The sequence below is a fragment of the Aspergillus sydowii genome (genome assembly GCF_001890705.1).
Source record: "Aspergillus sydowii CBS 593.65 unplaced genomic scaffold ASPSYscaffold_4, whole genome shotgun sequence".
In the NCBI taxonomy this organism is placed as follows: domain Eukaryota; kingdom Fungi; phylum Ascomycota; class Eurotiomycetes; order Eurotiales; family Aspergillaceae; genus Aspergillus; species Aspergillus sydowii.
In genome coordinates, this window is record NW_024467862.1 from 2,545,553 (window position 1) to 2,556,584 (window position 11,032).

Genomic DNA, 11,032 nt, shown 5'->3' on the forward strand with positions numbered 1-11,032 from the left:
CTTATTCGCCGATCAATTCGAGCTTGAACCTGTGCTAGAAACAGCCCTTTTTCCTTCCATTCCTTGCTAGGATCTCTCTTTACCCGACCTCTTCAATTGAGATAGTCCGGGAACGAGATGAGACAGGTCACCCACTGGAAGCGATAGTGGGAAGTCCACAGCTACAAGCAACAGAGAAAGCAATAGATACCACCCACCGAGAGAGGCTGCGAAAAGCATAGCCCCTCCGCCCTAGAATTAAGATCTTAAGCATCAATATAACTAGACTCCAACAGCTCGCCAGCAGGGTAGGGACAGACTCACAACTTGAAGCTTCTGGGCAATTGCGGTCTCTTGCATTGCCAACTTGAAATAGAATGCAATCAAAAGACCAACGCCAACGACCACCGTGAAGAGTATCCAAACAAGGACGCAATTGGTCCGAAAGGAACAGATTAAATACAAAAAGCATAGTACATTGAAGAAAACCAAAAAGAATCCTAGATGGCGTTCCAATTTGATCAGAAGCTTGTTCTGAGAGGCAAACGAAGGGGAATGGGCATGGGTGGCAATTTGACGAACCAAAACTAGCATTAAAGCCCTCTGTCTGGAGCCCTGCAGCAGGATCGCTAGGCGAGGGAGAGTAGGTGGCATATGCGCCGTAGAATGGCTGTAAGGTTGCGGCGAGGGCGAGATAGAAGCACCCTAGATTATGTGCAATCATCGATGATCAGTGACACGCGCCTGACAGCCAGCGTCTAATGACATCAAATTCGCTCACCAAAAGACATAAAAACAACGGACGAAAAGGTGTTGCCAATTATGCACTCCAATAGCCCACCAACGAGCAACAGAATCCCCCCAAAAAATATGTAATCTCCACTATGTTGTCATGAGTCGACATCCACTTTTGAAGGGACAGTAGATGAATCCCTGATCGCCACTTACATGTGGGCAGCACCATCATGACTCGCCCCTCTCCAACCCATGATGGCGCAAGACAAAGGAGTCAAGCTCATCACAAAGCCTGTAATAGCGCTAGGCTATCATTAGTATCTGGTCATCAGGGCAATGCGAGGATGGCTGGCTTACATAGGGGTTGGATTGCCGATAATACTGCGCAGATTCCCAGCAACCGGAGTCTTTGGGTTCAAGTATAGCTTCTCAAATAGCTCAGGCGAAATAATGATGCTTCCTGCAGACTTTATCCTCGTAAAGTCCGAGGTTGCGGCTTCTCCACGCTCCAGGTGTTGGATGTCGTTGGCATAGCGTTGCATTCCGTCGTCGTTGCATGCTTAATGTCCCTCTGATGAGTGGTCTTTGGGCATGGTTACTGCTAGAAGCAGGAGTATGAGTTATAACGGATTCGTGGAGGTTGTTGGGGAAGAAATCTTCCAGGTATTTATAAATTTACGTATTGCAATATCGAGTGATGTGACGCTTCAGCCTGCCCATCGTCTGGGGTATATTGCAAATCACTCTACGTAAACTCCATTACACGAATGCGCTTTAGCTATTCCGATTCAACCACAAGCTTCAGCTTCCGCTCGTCCAGTCCGCCTTTGACCAGCGAAGCGACCCGTTTACTGACGCGGTAATGGCTTTGTCGCATACCAACAGAAGCCACAGACTAGAGCGGATGGATTGGCTGGCGATATGGGTCTGGAATATAGAGTCGGATGTACGGAGCCGACTCTGTCCGCTTCGGACATGGTGGTCTTCGCATACTTGCAGGGCCACTATGCGTAGGCATGTTCGGACAACAGGGTGCATTGGCCCTTTGCCATTAAGGGGCAAAACAAGGAAGCCCTAGTATGCGACGTAATCAAACAACGGCACAAAAGCTTACCAACCAACCTGCAGCGATATAAGTCTAAAAAGGTCCTAGAGTCGGTCCAAGCAACCACTGCCGCTAAACCGAAAGTATAAATGTCGGAGCCGCGTTCTGTACCCTTGGAAATGGCAACCTCACGAGAGTTGCCCCTCAGTAAATACTCAGAAATTGGAGGGCTGAAAGTTTTGCACACAGCGGATCAAAGTCACCCGCTTCTGAGGAAGCGGATACGGTACAGCAGAATGGGTCGGCTCGATAAAGTGGCCAAGAAGACCGAATATATATAGTTCTTCTGGCCAGCCTGCTTCCTGGAATGCTCTCCGCAACTTGGCTAAATTCAGCTACACCATCACCGACGTCCGACCTATCGACTCCTTGTACATTACTCCACAATGGCCACAGTAGGCATCCAGCAAAGGGTTCCGTCGCACCTCCGTACAGTGCCGGGTTCAGTCAACATTCGAGCGGCACGTCTCCCAGCGCCATCGAAAGTTGCCACTTTCAATCCAGAGCAGGTTGCATCCGATTTGATCGGTGTCTTTAACCTTGCCCTCGACCAACGCAACTACCACAAAGTTGCAACCTTGTTTGGGGATAATGGCTTCTGGCGTGACCACCTGGCCCTATCCTGGCAGCTTCGAACCGTGCACGGCTATGAGGCTATCCTGAAGTTTATGGAGAAATGCTCTGGGTCCAGAGACGGCATGCGGCTCCGCAGAATTTCCGTTGACCGGAGCTCCCCTGTGCGCGCCCCCAAGATCTGCGTATTTGACGGGGCTGGCGAAGTTCAGGGCATCCAGTTCTTTTTCGAGGCTGAAACAGTTCACGGAACCGGTGTCGGAATCGCGCGCCTCGCTATGCAAGATGATGAGTGGAAAATCTTCACTTTATTCACTGGTCTGCAAGAGCTGAAAGGCCACGAGGAGCTTCTTGGACATCGAAGGCCAAAGGGAGCGGAACACGGAGGTCACCCAGACCGCAAGAACTGGGCAGAGAAACGACTTGATTCGGCTGCTTACACTGACAATCGTGAACCCACCGTGATCATTATCGGTAAGGCTTCACTGCTCACAAGCTAGGAGACCATCGTTGACCATCAATCTTCAGGTGCCGGGCAAGGTGGTTTGACGGCTGCTGCGAGACTAAAGATGCTGGGTGTGGATTCTCTCATCATCGACAAAAACGAATTAGTCGGAGACAACTGGCGCCTTCGCTATCGTCAGCTCGTCCTGCATGATCCTGTGTGGTACGACCATATGCCCTATTTGAAGTTTCCAGCACATTGGCCGATTTTCACGCCAAAGGATAAACTGGCCGAATTCTTCGAGTGCTATGTCAAAATGCTAGAGCTCAACGTTTGGACTAGCACGACTATCTCTCATTGCGAATGGGAAGAGCAAAATGCCGCCTGGACCGTGTCGCTCTCCCAGCAACAAAGTGACGGAACCTGCAAAGTCAGAACTTTCCACCCGCGCTATATTATTCAGGCCACAGGACATTCCGGCAAAATGAAGATGCCCTATATCCCGGGTATAGAAAACTTTCAAGGCAAACGTCTCTGTCATTCCTCACAATTCCCTGGTGCAGAGAAGAATGGCCATGGTAAGAAAGCCATCGTTGTTGGTTCCTGTAACTCGGCGCACGACATCGCACAAGATTATCAGGAAAAAGGCTACGAGGTCACGATGGTACAAAGGTCGACAACCTGTGTCATTTCCTCGGCTGCTATTACTAAAATTGGTCTGAAGGGCTTTTACGAGGAGGATGGCCCGCCAGTGGAAGACGCAGACCTCCTGCTGCATGGCACCCCTACGCCGGTCATGAAAGCGCTTCAAACACACATCACTAGGGAAGAAGCAGAGCATGATCGGGAGCTCTTGGATGGGCTTGAAAGGGCGGGATTCAAGGTCGACCGCGGCCCTGATGGCTCTGGACTGTTCATGAAGTATTTCCAGCGTGGTGGTGGTTACTACATTGATGTCGGTGCCTCGCAAATGATTGCAGACGGCAGAATCAAGGTGAAACAAGGCCAGGAGATCGCCAAGGTGCTGCCTCGTGGCTTGAGGTTTGCCGATGGTTCTGAGCTGGGAGCCGATGAAATCATCTTTGCCACTGGATACGACAACATGCGCTCGCAGACTAGTATTCTTCTGGGAAACAAGGTCGCCGACAAGGTTTCTGATGTCTGGGGCTATAATGATGAGGGAGAAATCAGAACCATGTGGCAGGATAGTGGCCACCAAGGGTTTTACTTCCATGGGGGCAATCTTGCGACGGCAAGATACTACTCCAAGGTGTTGGCCCTCCAGATCAAAGCCCTCGAGGAAGGTATCTATCGGTATGGGGAATTTTGATTGCTTGTAGTTTTCTGTCTGTCTCGTATTGGTCTTTTTTAGGCTTTGGACAACCCATTCTCGGATTATATTACGCCCTCCTTCTTTGATGTAGTGTGGTAGAAGTTCTCTCGCCTCGCCTTATATTTGGTGTCTGATCTCATCAGTTGTCCATGTCTTTCAAGGCTGTTTCAGATTTTACGAATTGTGATTTTATTCTCGTTCCAGCTGCTGCGCCTTGCCATCTCTGCTTCTTATTATCTTCTACGTACATTTCGCTCTGTCTTGCTCATAATACATGTGCCAGATACTATTTTCGATTGCATTCCGATAGACGCCTTGATATATTGTCCCGAAACGCCGGAGAATGAATATAACACCCAGGGAACGGGTCAAAAGTTGGGGTCCATCCATAAGAACATGAATACATTCAGTCTAGGAGAATGCAATACTCTTTGGGCTTGAGAGAATCCTCGCGAGAAATGGATCAACAAACAAAGTGGAGTTTCGGGAAAGCCGGTCGGTTCCGTTTGTACGCCCTGTGAGATAGGATACAGACTTTCAACTCTGTTTAAGGAAAGCAAGGCGCATAGAACACGCCACTCTTTCCTGCTCAAGTGGACAATTATGAGGGTTCTTGGCTCGTACCAAACGGCTGGCCTTGAGAGGGAATGGTGTTCTTCACGCACGAGGGCCTGTTTTGGGGGTGATAGTGAATCGCCAGGTTCGTGCTATGGCGGCATCATTCAGGAACCAACCAGGCCTGTTTGACGCCTGCTTGGCGAAAGGGTGTACATAAGAAGCCTGTGGATATATCAGAAAAATTACTAAACCAGTGACTTCTTATACACAGCAAGTTATTCTAGTTACAAATTGCTCACTCCGATTCGAGTCCAGGCTTCCACCTTCTGAAAGTCCCTTACAGTGCCATCACCACCATACCGATGCTGCGTATCGCGCCAGTCCCTGCCAACCGCAGTCTCCGGTCTCCATCTGAATCCGTGCTTCAATCTTGGCTCAAGGACGCCCTCTAGCGTTTTATGGATGGCGATCCCAACGGCGGGCATCATCATAAAACCATTCCCAGATCCGCCAACAGCAACAACCAGCGACTTGTACTGCGGGTGCTGAGCAATCAGGAACTGTCTATCCGGAGTGTCTGCATCCCAGCAGATTCGGGCGAATGCGAACGGCCGATCGGCGATGTGAGGGGCAGCTTCGCGCAGGAATTGCCTTGCACTGCGCTCAGATTGAATGGGGATTTGGTGTTTTGCAAACGGAATGGATTTCTCGATGCCCGTATCTGGGTCAAGGATGAAATTGCAGTACCCAGGATGCTCGTCGACGAATTTCAGTTGTCCGTTCTGAGCATCGGGTTCCTTGTAGGGTTAGCACTCAGTCGCAGTGTCAAGTAGGGCCACGTACGATGAAGAATCCACGATTGGGGTTGAAAATCACAGGCAGGTCTTTCCACAACTTCCTTTCCTCCTCTGTCATCTGAATATGAGCCAGTGTCCAGGCTGTCGGTCGCAGCTGTCGCTTAAAGTCCAGCAGCTGGTCGCTGTTGGCCCCGGCACAGAGAATAACGCGGGCTGCTCTATGCTTCCGCCCATCTGCAGTCTGGATACCGACCACATCATCCCAGGCATCTGAGTAGAGAAGCCGCTTCACACTTCCAGCGGCTGATCCAACCGTGAACCTGACGCCTAGACGCGACGCCTCGTGATATGCTGCTTCTAGGGCTCCCCGGGCAAACACCCATCCCGCGCCTGATTCCCGGAAGAAACCCTTCCATTTGGGAAAGTCTCCAGTGAGGACACCCCTAGGCATGGTGGCTCGGAACTCCTCCGGGGTGCATAGGAGGCGCAGCTTCTCCTTGCAGGTGCGGATGTACTCGTCAACAAGGTCGCGCTGGGCGGACTCTTCTGACGCAGCCATGATAAACCCAGTGGGATGGTAGAAGGGCCTAAAAACGGGGTCGTTCTTCCAGGCGTCTGTCGCGAGTTGATGCATTCTGTTCCAGACGTATTGCTCATTAGAGTCCGATTCAGAGGGCCAGCCTGTGTGCATCTGTGTTAGCGAGTTGGCGATCGCGCCAGTGAATGATATTGGATATACCCTCTTCCATAATTTTGTTCACGTCATTTCCGGCTGCTATGGGTGAGGGAATCGGACTTTGGTCGAAAACTGTGACGTTTGTGTAGCCGGTCCGTGCCAGCTGGAGAGCGGTGCTGCATCCCCAGGTGCCGCCGCCGATGATAAGAATAGCCTCGTTCGACATGATGGTTGATCCTGTGTCTCTTTCTGGGCTGGGTCTTGTTTAAATACCGCGAATGGCCGCTAATTTTGGCTGCGGAAGGTCCATCCGGAGGCCGACAACCTTCAACAGCGAATGGACTTGGAGACGCAAAGGCCCCACCTGTATCGACTGCAGGAAAGCATCAGACTAGCCAGGAAGTGGACGCAGTTCTCGCTCTGGTTCGCCAGTTATCGGCAGACTCCGAGGCTTCCCCGCGCTCCCCGCAGTGGCCCTGAGATAAAGACTCCAATCTATGCCCTAACAAGTTTAGCATCTGCTCGTCTTCTCTTGGACCTTCCTTGCGTTTGTCCCTATCGCTTCTCCGCATCGTGGCTCCGGATATCAGTCCTTCGTATCCCGCGTGGTCTGTCTTGACAATGCTTAAATAGAGCTTGGTCCGACCATGGCCATAGTTGAAGTATCGGCATCTGCCAGCACTTGGTAAAGATCGTTCACAATGCCTCGTCAAGCAGACGACATCTCGCAGACTGATGTTCCAGGAACGATCTTCTTTGTTGGTAGTGGCACCACTCCTGCAGGACATAGATCACCCACTGACAACTCCACAGGGGATAAGACACAGGTCAAGCAATCGCATGACACCACCGAGCACAATGTTGTGCTTGTTCCCCGCCCACTGGATACAGCACGAGATCCCCTGGTATGTCTCTTCCTTGTCACATCGGGTTCGATCTGACTATCCCAGAACTGGCCCAAACCAAAGAAGGCATGGAGTCTCTTCCTGGCAACCCTGTTCGCCACTGTCATGGCATTCGGCGAAAATGTCTCCGGTGCTGCCTGGACCGTTATATCGGATGAGATAGACGTCACGATTGCCGACATGAACGGGGGGTCTGCTCTTAATTACCTCCTTCTAGGTTTTGTCAATGTGCTCTGGATTCCGACGGCCATGAAGTTTGGTCGTAAAATTGTGTATATCTTATCGATGACAATCGTTATGGCGGCTTCGGTGTGGAATTCGTATATCTATGGTACGCCGCAATGGTACCTGAACAGTCTCGTCGGGGGAATTGGGCAGGGTGCTTACCAGGCTATCATTCAACTTACGGTATGCCTCTCTTTTGTAAGCTTTCAGTGAACAGGTATTAATTTTGGTAGGTGTTTGATGTATTCTACGCCCACCAGCGGGGTACTATGCTCGCTGTTTACGTATGGGGACAGCAACTCGGAACCATCTTGGGCTTAATCCTGGGCGGCTATATTGCAGAGGGACCGGGCTGGAGATGGGCCTACAGAGTCGTTGCCATTCTCAGTGTGCGTGATTCCTTACTCCAATATGCTCTCCGCTAACTGTATGACAGGGTGCTGTGGTTGTCTTGTTTGTTTTCACCTTCGATGACTCCCTCTTCCCCAGATATGCACTCGACAGAGCAAGAACTGCCGTCTCCCAAACAAACGCTGTCAGTCAGGAATACCGCGATACCCATAATCAGCCCACCGGTGACACCAAGAAAGAACCATCCATAGAGCCTCTAGATCGGCAGACAACAGTCAACGATGGCGGCGTTGACTTCCTACCACGCAACTACTGGCATGTGCTCGCTCCAGTCCACTACTTCAAGGAGGACAAGACCACCTGGTGGCAGTACTTCCGGCGACCGTTCCATCTCTTTGCATTTCCGAATATCCTCATAGTATGTGTCTACCTCTCAGTCAACTGCAAGCTAACCGCAATACAGGCCGGCCTAATCTACGCTTTTGCAAACACAGCTGGTATTGTAAACCCCAACTATATGACATAGCACAATACCTGACAGCCTCTTAGGAATCGTCTCCTTCAACACCATCTCCGAGATCATGACCGAAGCGCCTTACAACTGGGGAACCGGTGCCACCGGCCTGCTCTTCCTCGCTGCTCTAGTCGGTTCTTTCATTGGGTATCACTCACTACGTATCTGTTTCATATCTCTTTATACCTGGCAACTAACAACTATAGAATGGGAACCGGCGCCCTCGGCGACATCGTAGTCCTCCGTCTCGCCCGTCGCAATGCCGGATACAAGGAGCCAGAAATGCGTCTGTGGATTCTGTCTCTTGCCTTCGTCTACGGCGCAGTCGGGTACTTCATGTACGGCTGGGCCGCGTCATACGGAAAGTCCTGGGTGCTTATTGCCGTCGGCCTTGGTGGGATGATCGCGCAGCAGGTTTCGGCTGCGAGTGTAGCCACTGCGTATGCGATGGAGTGTTTTGAGGGGGTAAGTCTTGTTTCATTTTATTACAATTTCGTGTTATTATTAGAAGACAGCTAGCTTACCGTGCTGTTCATGAATCATATAGATATCAAGCGAACTCGTCGTCGTGCTGGCGATCTGCTCGTCGTGCATCAATTTCGCCATGTCGTTTTCCGTGCAGCCGTTTATCGAAGCGACCGATTATGGAAGGGCGTTTACGTTTTTTGGTGCGTTGGTACTGGCGAGTATGGCGCTGGCTGTGCCTTCGATGATTTGGGGGAAGAAGTGGCGGAGATGGTGTGCGAAGAGGTACTGGAGGTTTGTTTCTGAGGGGGTGGTTATTTAATTTACCTTTTTGTCGACATTGACGATCCCGGTGAAGGCGGTAACTTCACCGTTTACATCAATATTGAATTAGCAAGATCGACAATTTACTATTTACATCTTTAAAGAAGCCTTTACTATAGAGTTATATAAGAAAAGCTTACTTGTTCCTAGCATGATAATATAGAGGTATAAATAGGCCTTCTATAGCTGTATCTAATTAAAAACCATATACTTCTTTTTATATTAATTTAGTAGAGACTTTTCTACAGGTTATGAGCTTAGGTATTCCTAGCCTAATATTCTCTATCTCTCTACTTATTAATATATATTTCTATCCTATTTAGGAATAAGTAAGGCTATATAACTACCTTATATTACTGTTAATAACTATTAATAAGAAGTAGTCTGTGTATTAACCTGTTAATAAGATTATTAAAATATCAGGTTAGTACTGTTTTCTAATATTAAAGTATACTATATCCTTTTTAGTTACCCCTCCTTTATTTACCTAATTATCTTATAAAGAATTACTAAAGCTATTCTAAAAATAGCAGGCAGTTAAGAAGAAAATCCCTAGACTATTAATATATATACCTTTCCTGTATTAACTAGTACCGAGGATTATTAATACTAGTCTGAATCTATTCAGATCTATCTTAAGACTTAAGGAGTATAGAGAATAGTTACTAGAGACTATATATATTCTTAATCTTCTCTATCTGGAATAATAATAATTACTTAAAGAATATAAAGCTAGATAAAGGCTGCAGTAGAAAAGTCAGTCCCTGAATCTTTTAATAAAGAAAATCTTAAGAAAGAAGTTATTATTAGATTAATAGAGTAAGTAATTAAGAGAGTACTTAAGTAGAAATAAGAATAGAAAGATAATAGTAATAAAGCTTATAGAATTATCTACTTATTTCTTTTAAATAGAATTAGATATAAAGTTATTAATTTAGAAACCTCTAAGATCCTTTAGGATACTCTAGAAAAGTAATATAATATTATTTCAGATATTTAATCCTTTAAAGAGCTATAGATAGCTATTTAAATCTAGTATAATACTAGTAAAGATATCTTAGAGTATATTATAAAGATATTAATAGCTTTAGATCTCTTTTAAAAGTCTTTAAAGAAGAAGAAAAGACTTCTAGAGTTAATCTAAATTTAGTTCCTCCTTTATAATCTTAAAGAATAGTAGGATATCTTTCTTATATTATATCTTAATAATTAATTTAATAAGTTAATAACTATATATAATAAGATTACTGCTATTCTTATTTAAGAAGATATAAGAGTTAAGTTTAATAACTCTATAGTAAATTATATCTCTAATATAAAGTTATAAGATAATAATTAAACCAAGGAATAGAATAAAGATAAGAGAGAGGAAGATTAGAGATTAAAAAATAATTTTAATTCTTATTCTTATTATAAGAAGAAGAATCATCTTCTAGAAAATTATTAGAAAAAGTATTTAGAAAAGATTCCTTAGAAAGTTAAGAATACTAGAAAAGCTTAAAGTAATAAAGATAAAGCTATAAATATTGTGATATCCACGCTAACTGCAATCCCGTGATCATACCCATAGACCAAAAAAGGTCCAACGAGACTGCTTACTAGTAGTCTTGTTGATTGCAGTGATATATAAACCTAACCATGTGGCTCAACTGCCTGAATCCTAAGGCACACACATGATCCATCACATGGTAAATCACATGCTTGCTATTCATGTGATCACAATATTATAAAACTAAATAATAAAGATAATAGTTAAAACCTATTTTAAGTAGACTTGGATACTCGACTCGACTAACTCGACTAAAAACCTCGATTTAATGCCAAGAATCGAGTTTAAGTCGAGTTCGAGTGTGGGTCCGATCGGAAAAATAAAATTTTATACTCGACTAAATTAATGTCGAGTATAAAGTAGTTAATCTAATTATATTCGAGTATACTCGTCGAGTATATTAATTTATTACATATAAGATTAATACATAATATTACAAATAAATTACAAATAAATTACTATATTTATTTAATTAAATCCTTTATTATAAGATTTTAT

At 46.2% G+C, this 11,032-nt stretch overlaps 4 protein-coding genes across 4 annotated transcripts; 2 read left to right on the top strand and 2 right to left on the bottom strand.

Moving 5' to 3' along the window:
* ASPSYDRAFT_1176054 (uncharacterized protein) lies at nt 1-1,256 on the bottom strand (the record flags this gene model as incomplete). The annotated part of the gene is made up of 6 exons (XM_040840307.1): nt 1-231; nt 304-479; nt 562-684; nt 761-861; nt 928-1,017; nt 1,072-1,256. The coding sequence occupies 6 exons, from the start codon at nt 1,254-1,256 to the stop codon at nt 67-69; spliced, it is 840 nt and encodes a 279-aa protein (XP_040704082.1). The 3' UTR covers nt 1-66.
* Nucleotides 1,257-2,615: 1,359 nt separating this feature from the next.
* Nucleotides 2,616-4,141, top strand: ASPSYDRAFT_78472 (flavin-containing monooxygenase; the record flags this gene model as incomplete). Its single annotated transcript, XM_040850957.1, has 2 exons — nt 2,616-2,866; nt 2,921-4,141. Coding segments are annotated over exons 1-2 (1,416 nt in total), but the record flags the coding sequence as incomplete, so codon positions are not given.
* Nucleotides 4,142-4,952: 811 nt separating this feature from the next.
* ASPSYDRAFT_201671 (NAD(P)/FAD-dependent oxidoreductase) lies at nt 4,953-6,561 on the bottom strand. The gene is made up of 3 exons (XM_040843808.1): nt 6,265-6,561; nt 5,572-6,206; nt 4,953-5,525 (listed from the first exon to the last, which is right to left on the bottom strand). The coding sequence occupies exons 1-3, from the start codon at nt 6,425-6,427 to the stop codon at nt 5,013-5,015; spliced, it is 1,311 nt and encodes a 436-aa protein (XP_040704084.1). The 5' UTR covers nt 6,428-6,561; the 3' UTR covers nt 4,953-5,012.
* Nucleotides 6,562-6,714: 153 nt separating this feature from the next.
* Nucleotides 6,715-9,137, top strand: ASPSYDRAFT_44714 (putative MFS transporter). Its single transcript, XM_040846898.1, has 9 exons — nt 6,715-6,963; nt 7,015-7,106; nt 7,152-7,514; nt 7,565-7,720; nt 7,768-8,100; nt 8,146-8,179; nt 8,232-8,343; nt 8,403-8,661; nt 8,744-9,137. The coding sequence occupies exons 1-9, from the start codon at nt 6,903-6,905 to the stop codon at nt 8,981-8,983; spliced, it is 1,650 nt and encodes a 549-aa protein (XP_040704085.1). The 5' UTR covers nt 6,715-6,902; the 3' UTR covers nt 8,984-9,137.
* Nucleotides 9,138-11,032: the final 1,895 nt, after the last annotated feature.

Excerpts from the sequence above, each read along its gene's own strand:
- ASPSYDRAFT_201671 (XM_040843808.1), bottom strand. The coding sequence starts at position 6,427 with ATGTCGAACGAGGCTATTCTTATCATCGGCGGCGGCACCTGGGGATGC. Across the intron at positions 6,207-6,264 it reads GAACAAAATTATGGAAGAGG|GCTGGCCCTCTGAATCGGAC; the intron begins GTATATCCAATA and ends AGATGCACACAG. Across the intron at positions 5,526-5,571 it reads CCAATCGTGGATTCTTCATC|GAACCCGATGCTCAGAACGG; the intron begins GTACGTGGCCCT and ends TAACCCTACAAG.
- ASPSYDRAFT_44714 (XM_040846898.1), top strand. The coding sequence starts at position 6,903 with ATGCCTCGTCAAGCAGACGACATCTCGCAGACTGATGTTCCAGGAACG. Across the intron at positions 7,107-7,151 it reads ATACAGCACGAGATCCCCTG|AACTGGCCCAAACCAAAGAA; the intron begins GTATGTCTCTTC and ends TGACTATCCCAG. Across the intron at positions 7,721-7,767 it reads GAGTCGTTGCCATTCTCAGT|GGTGCTGTGGTTGTCTTGTT; the intron begins GTGCGTGATTCC and ends ACTGTATGACAG.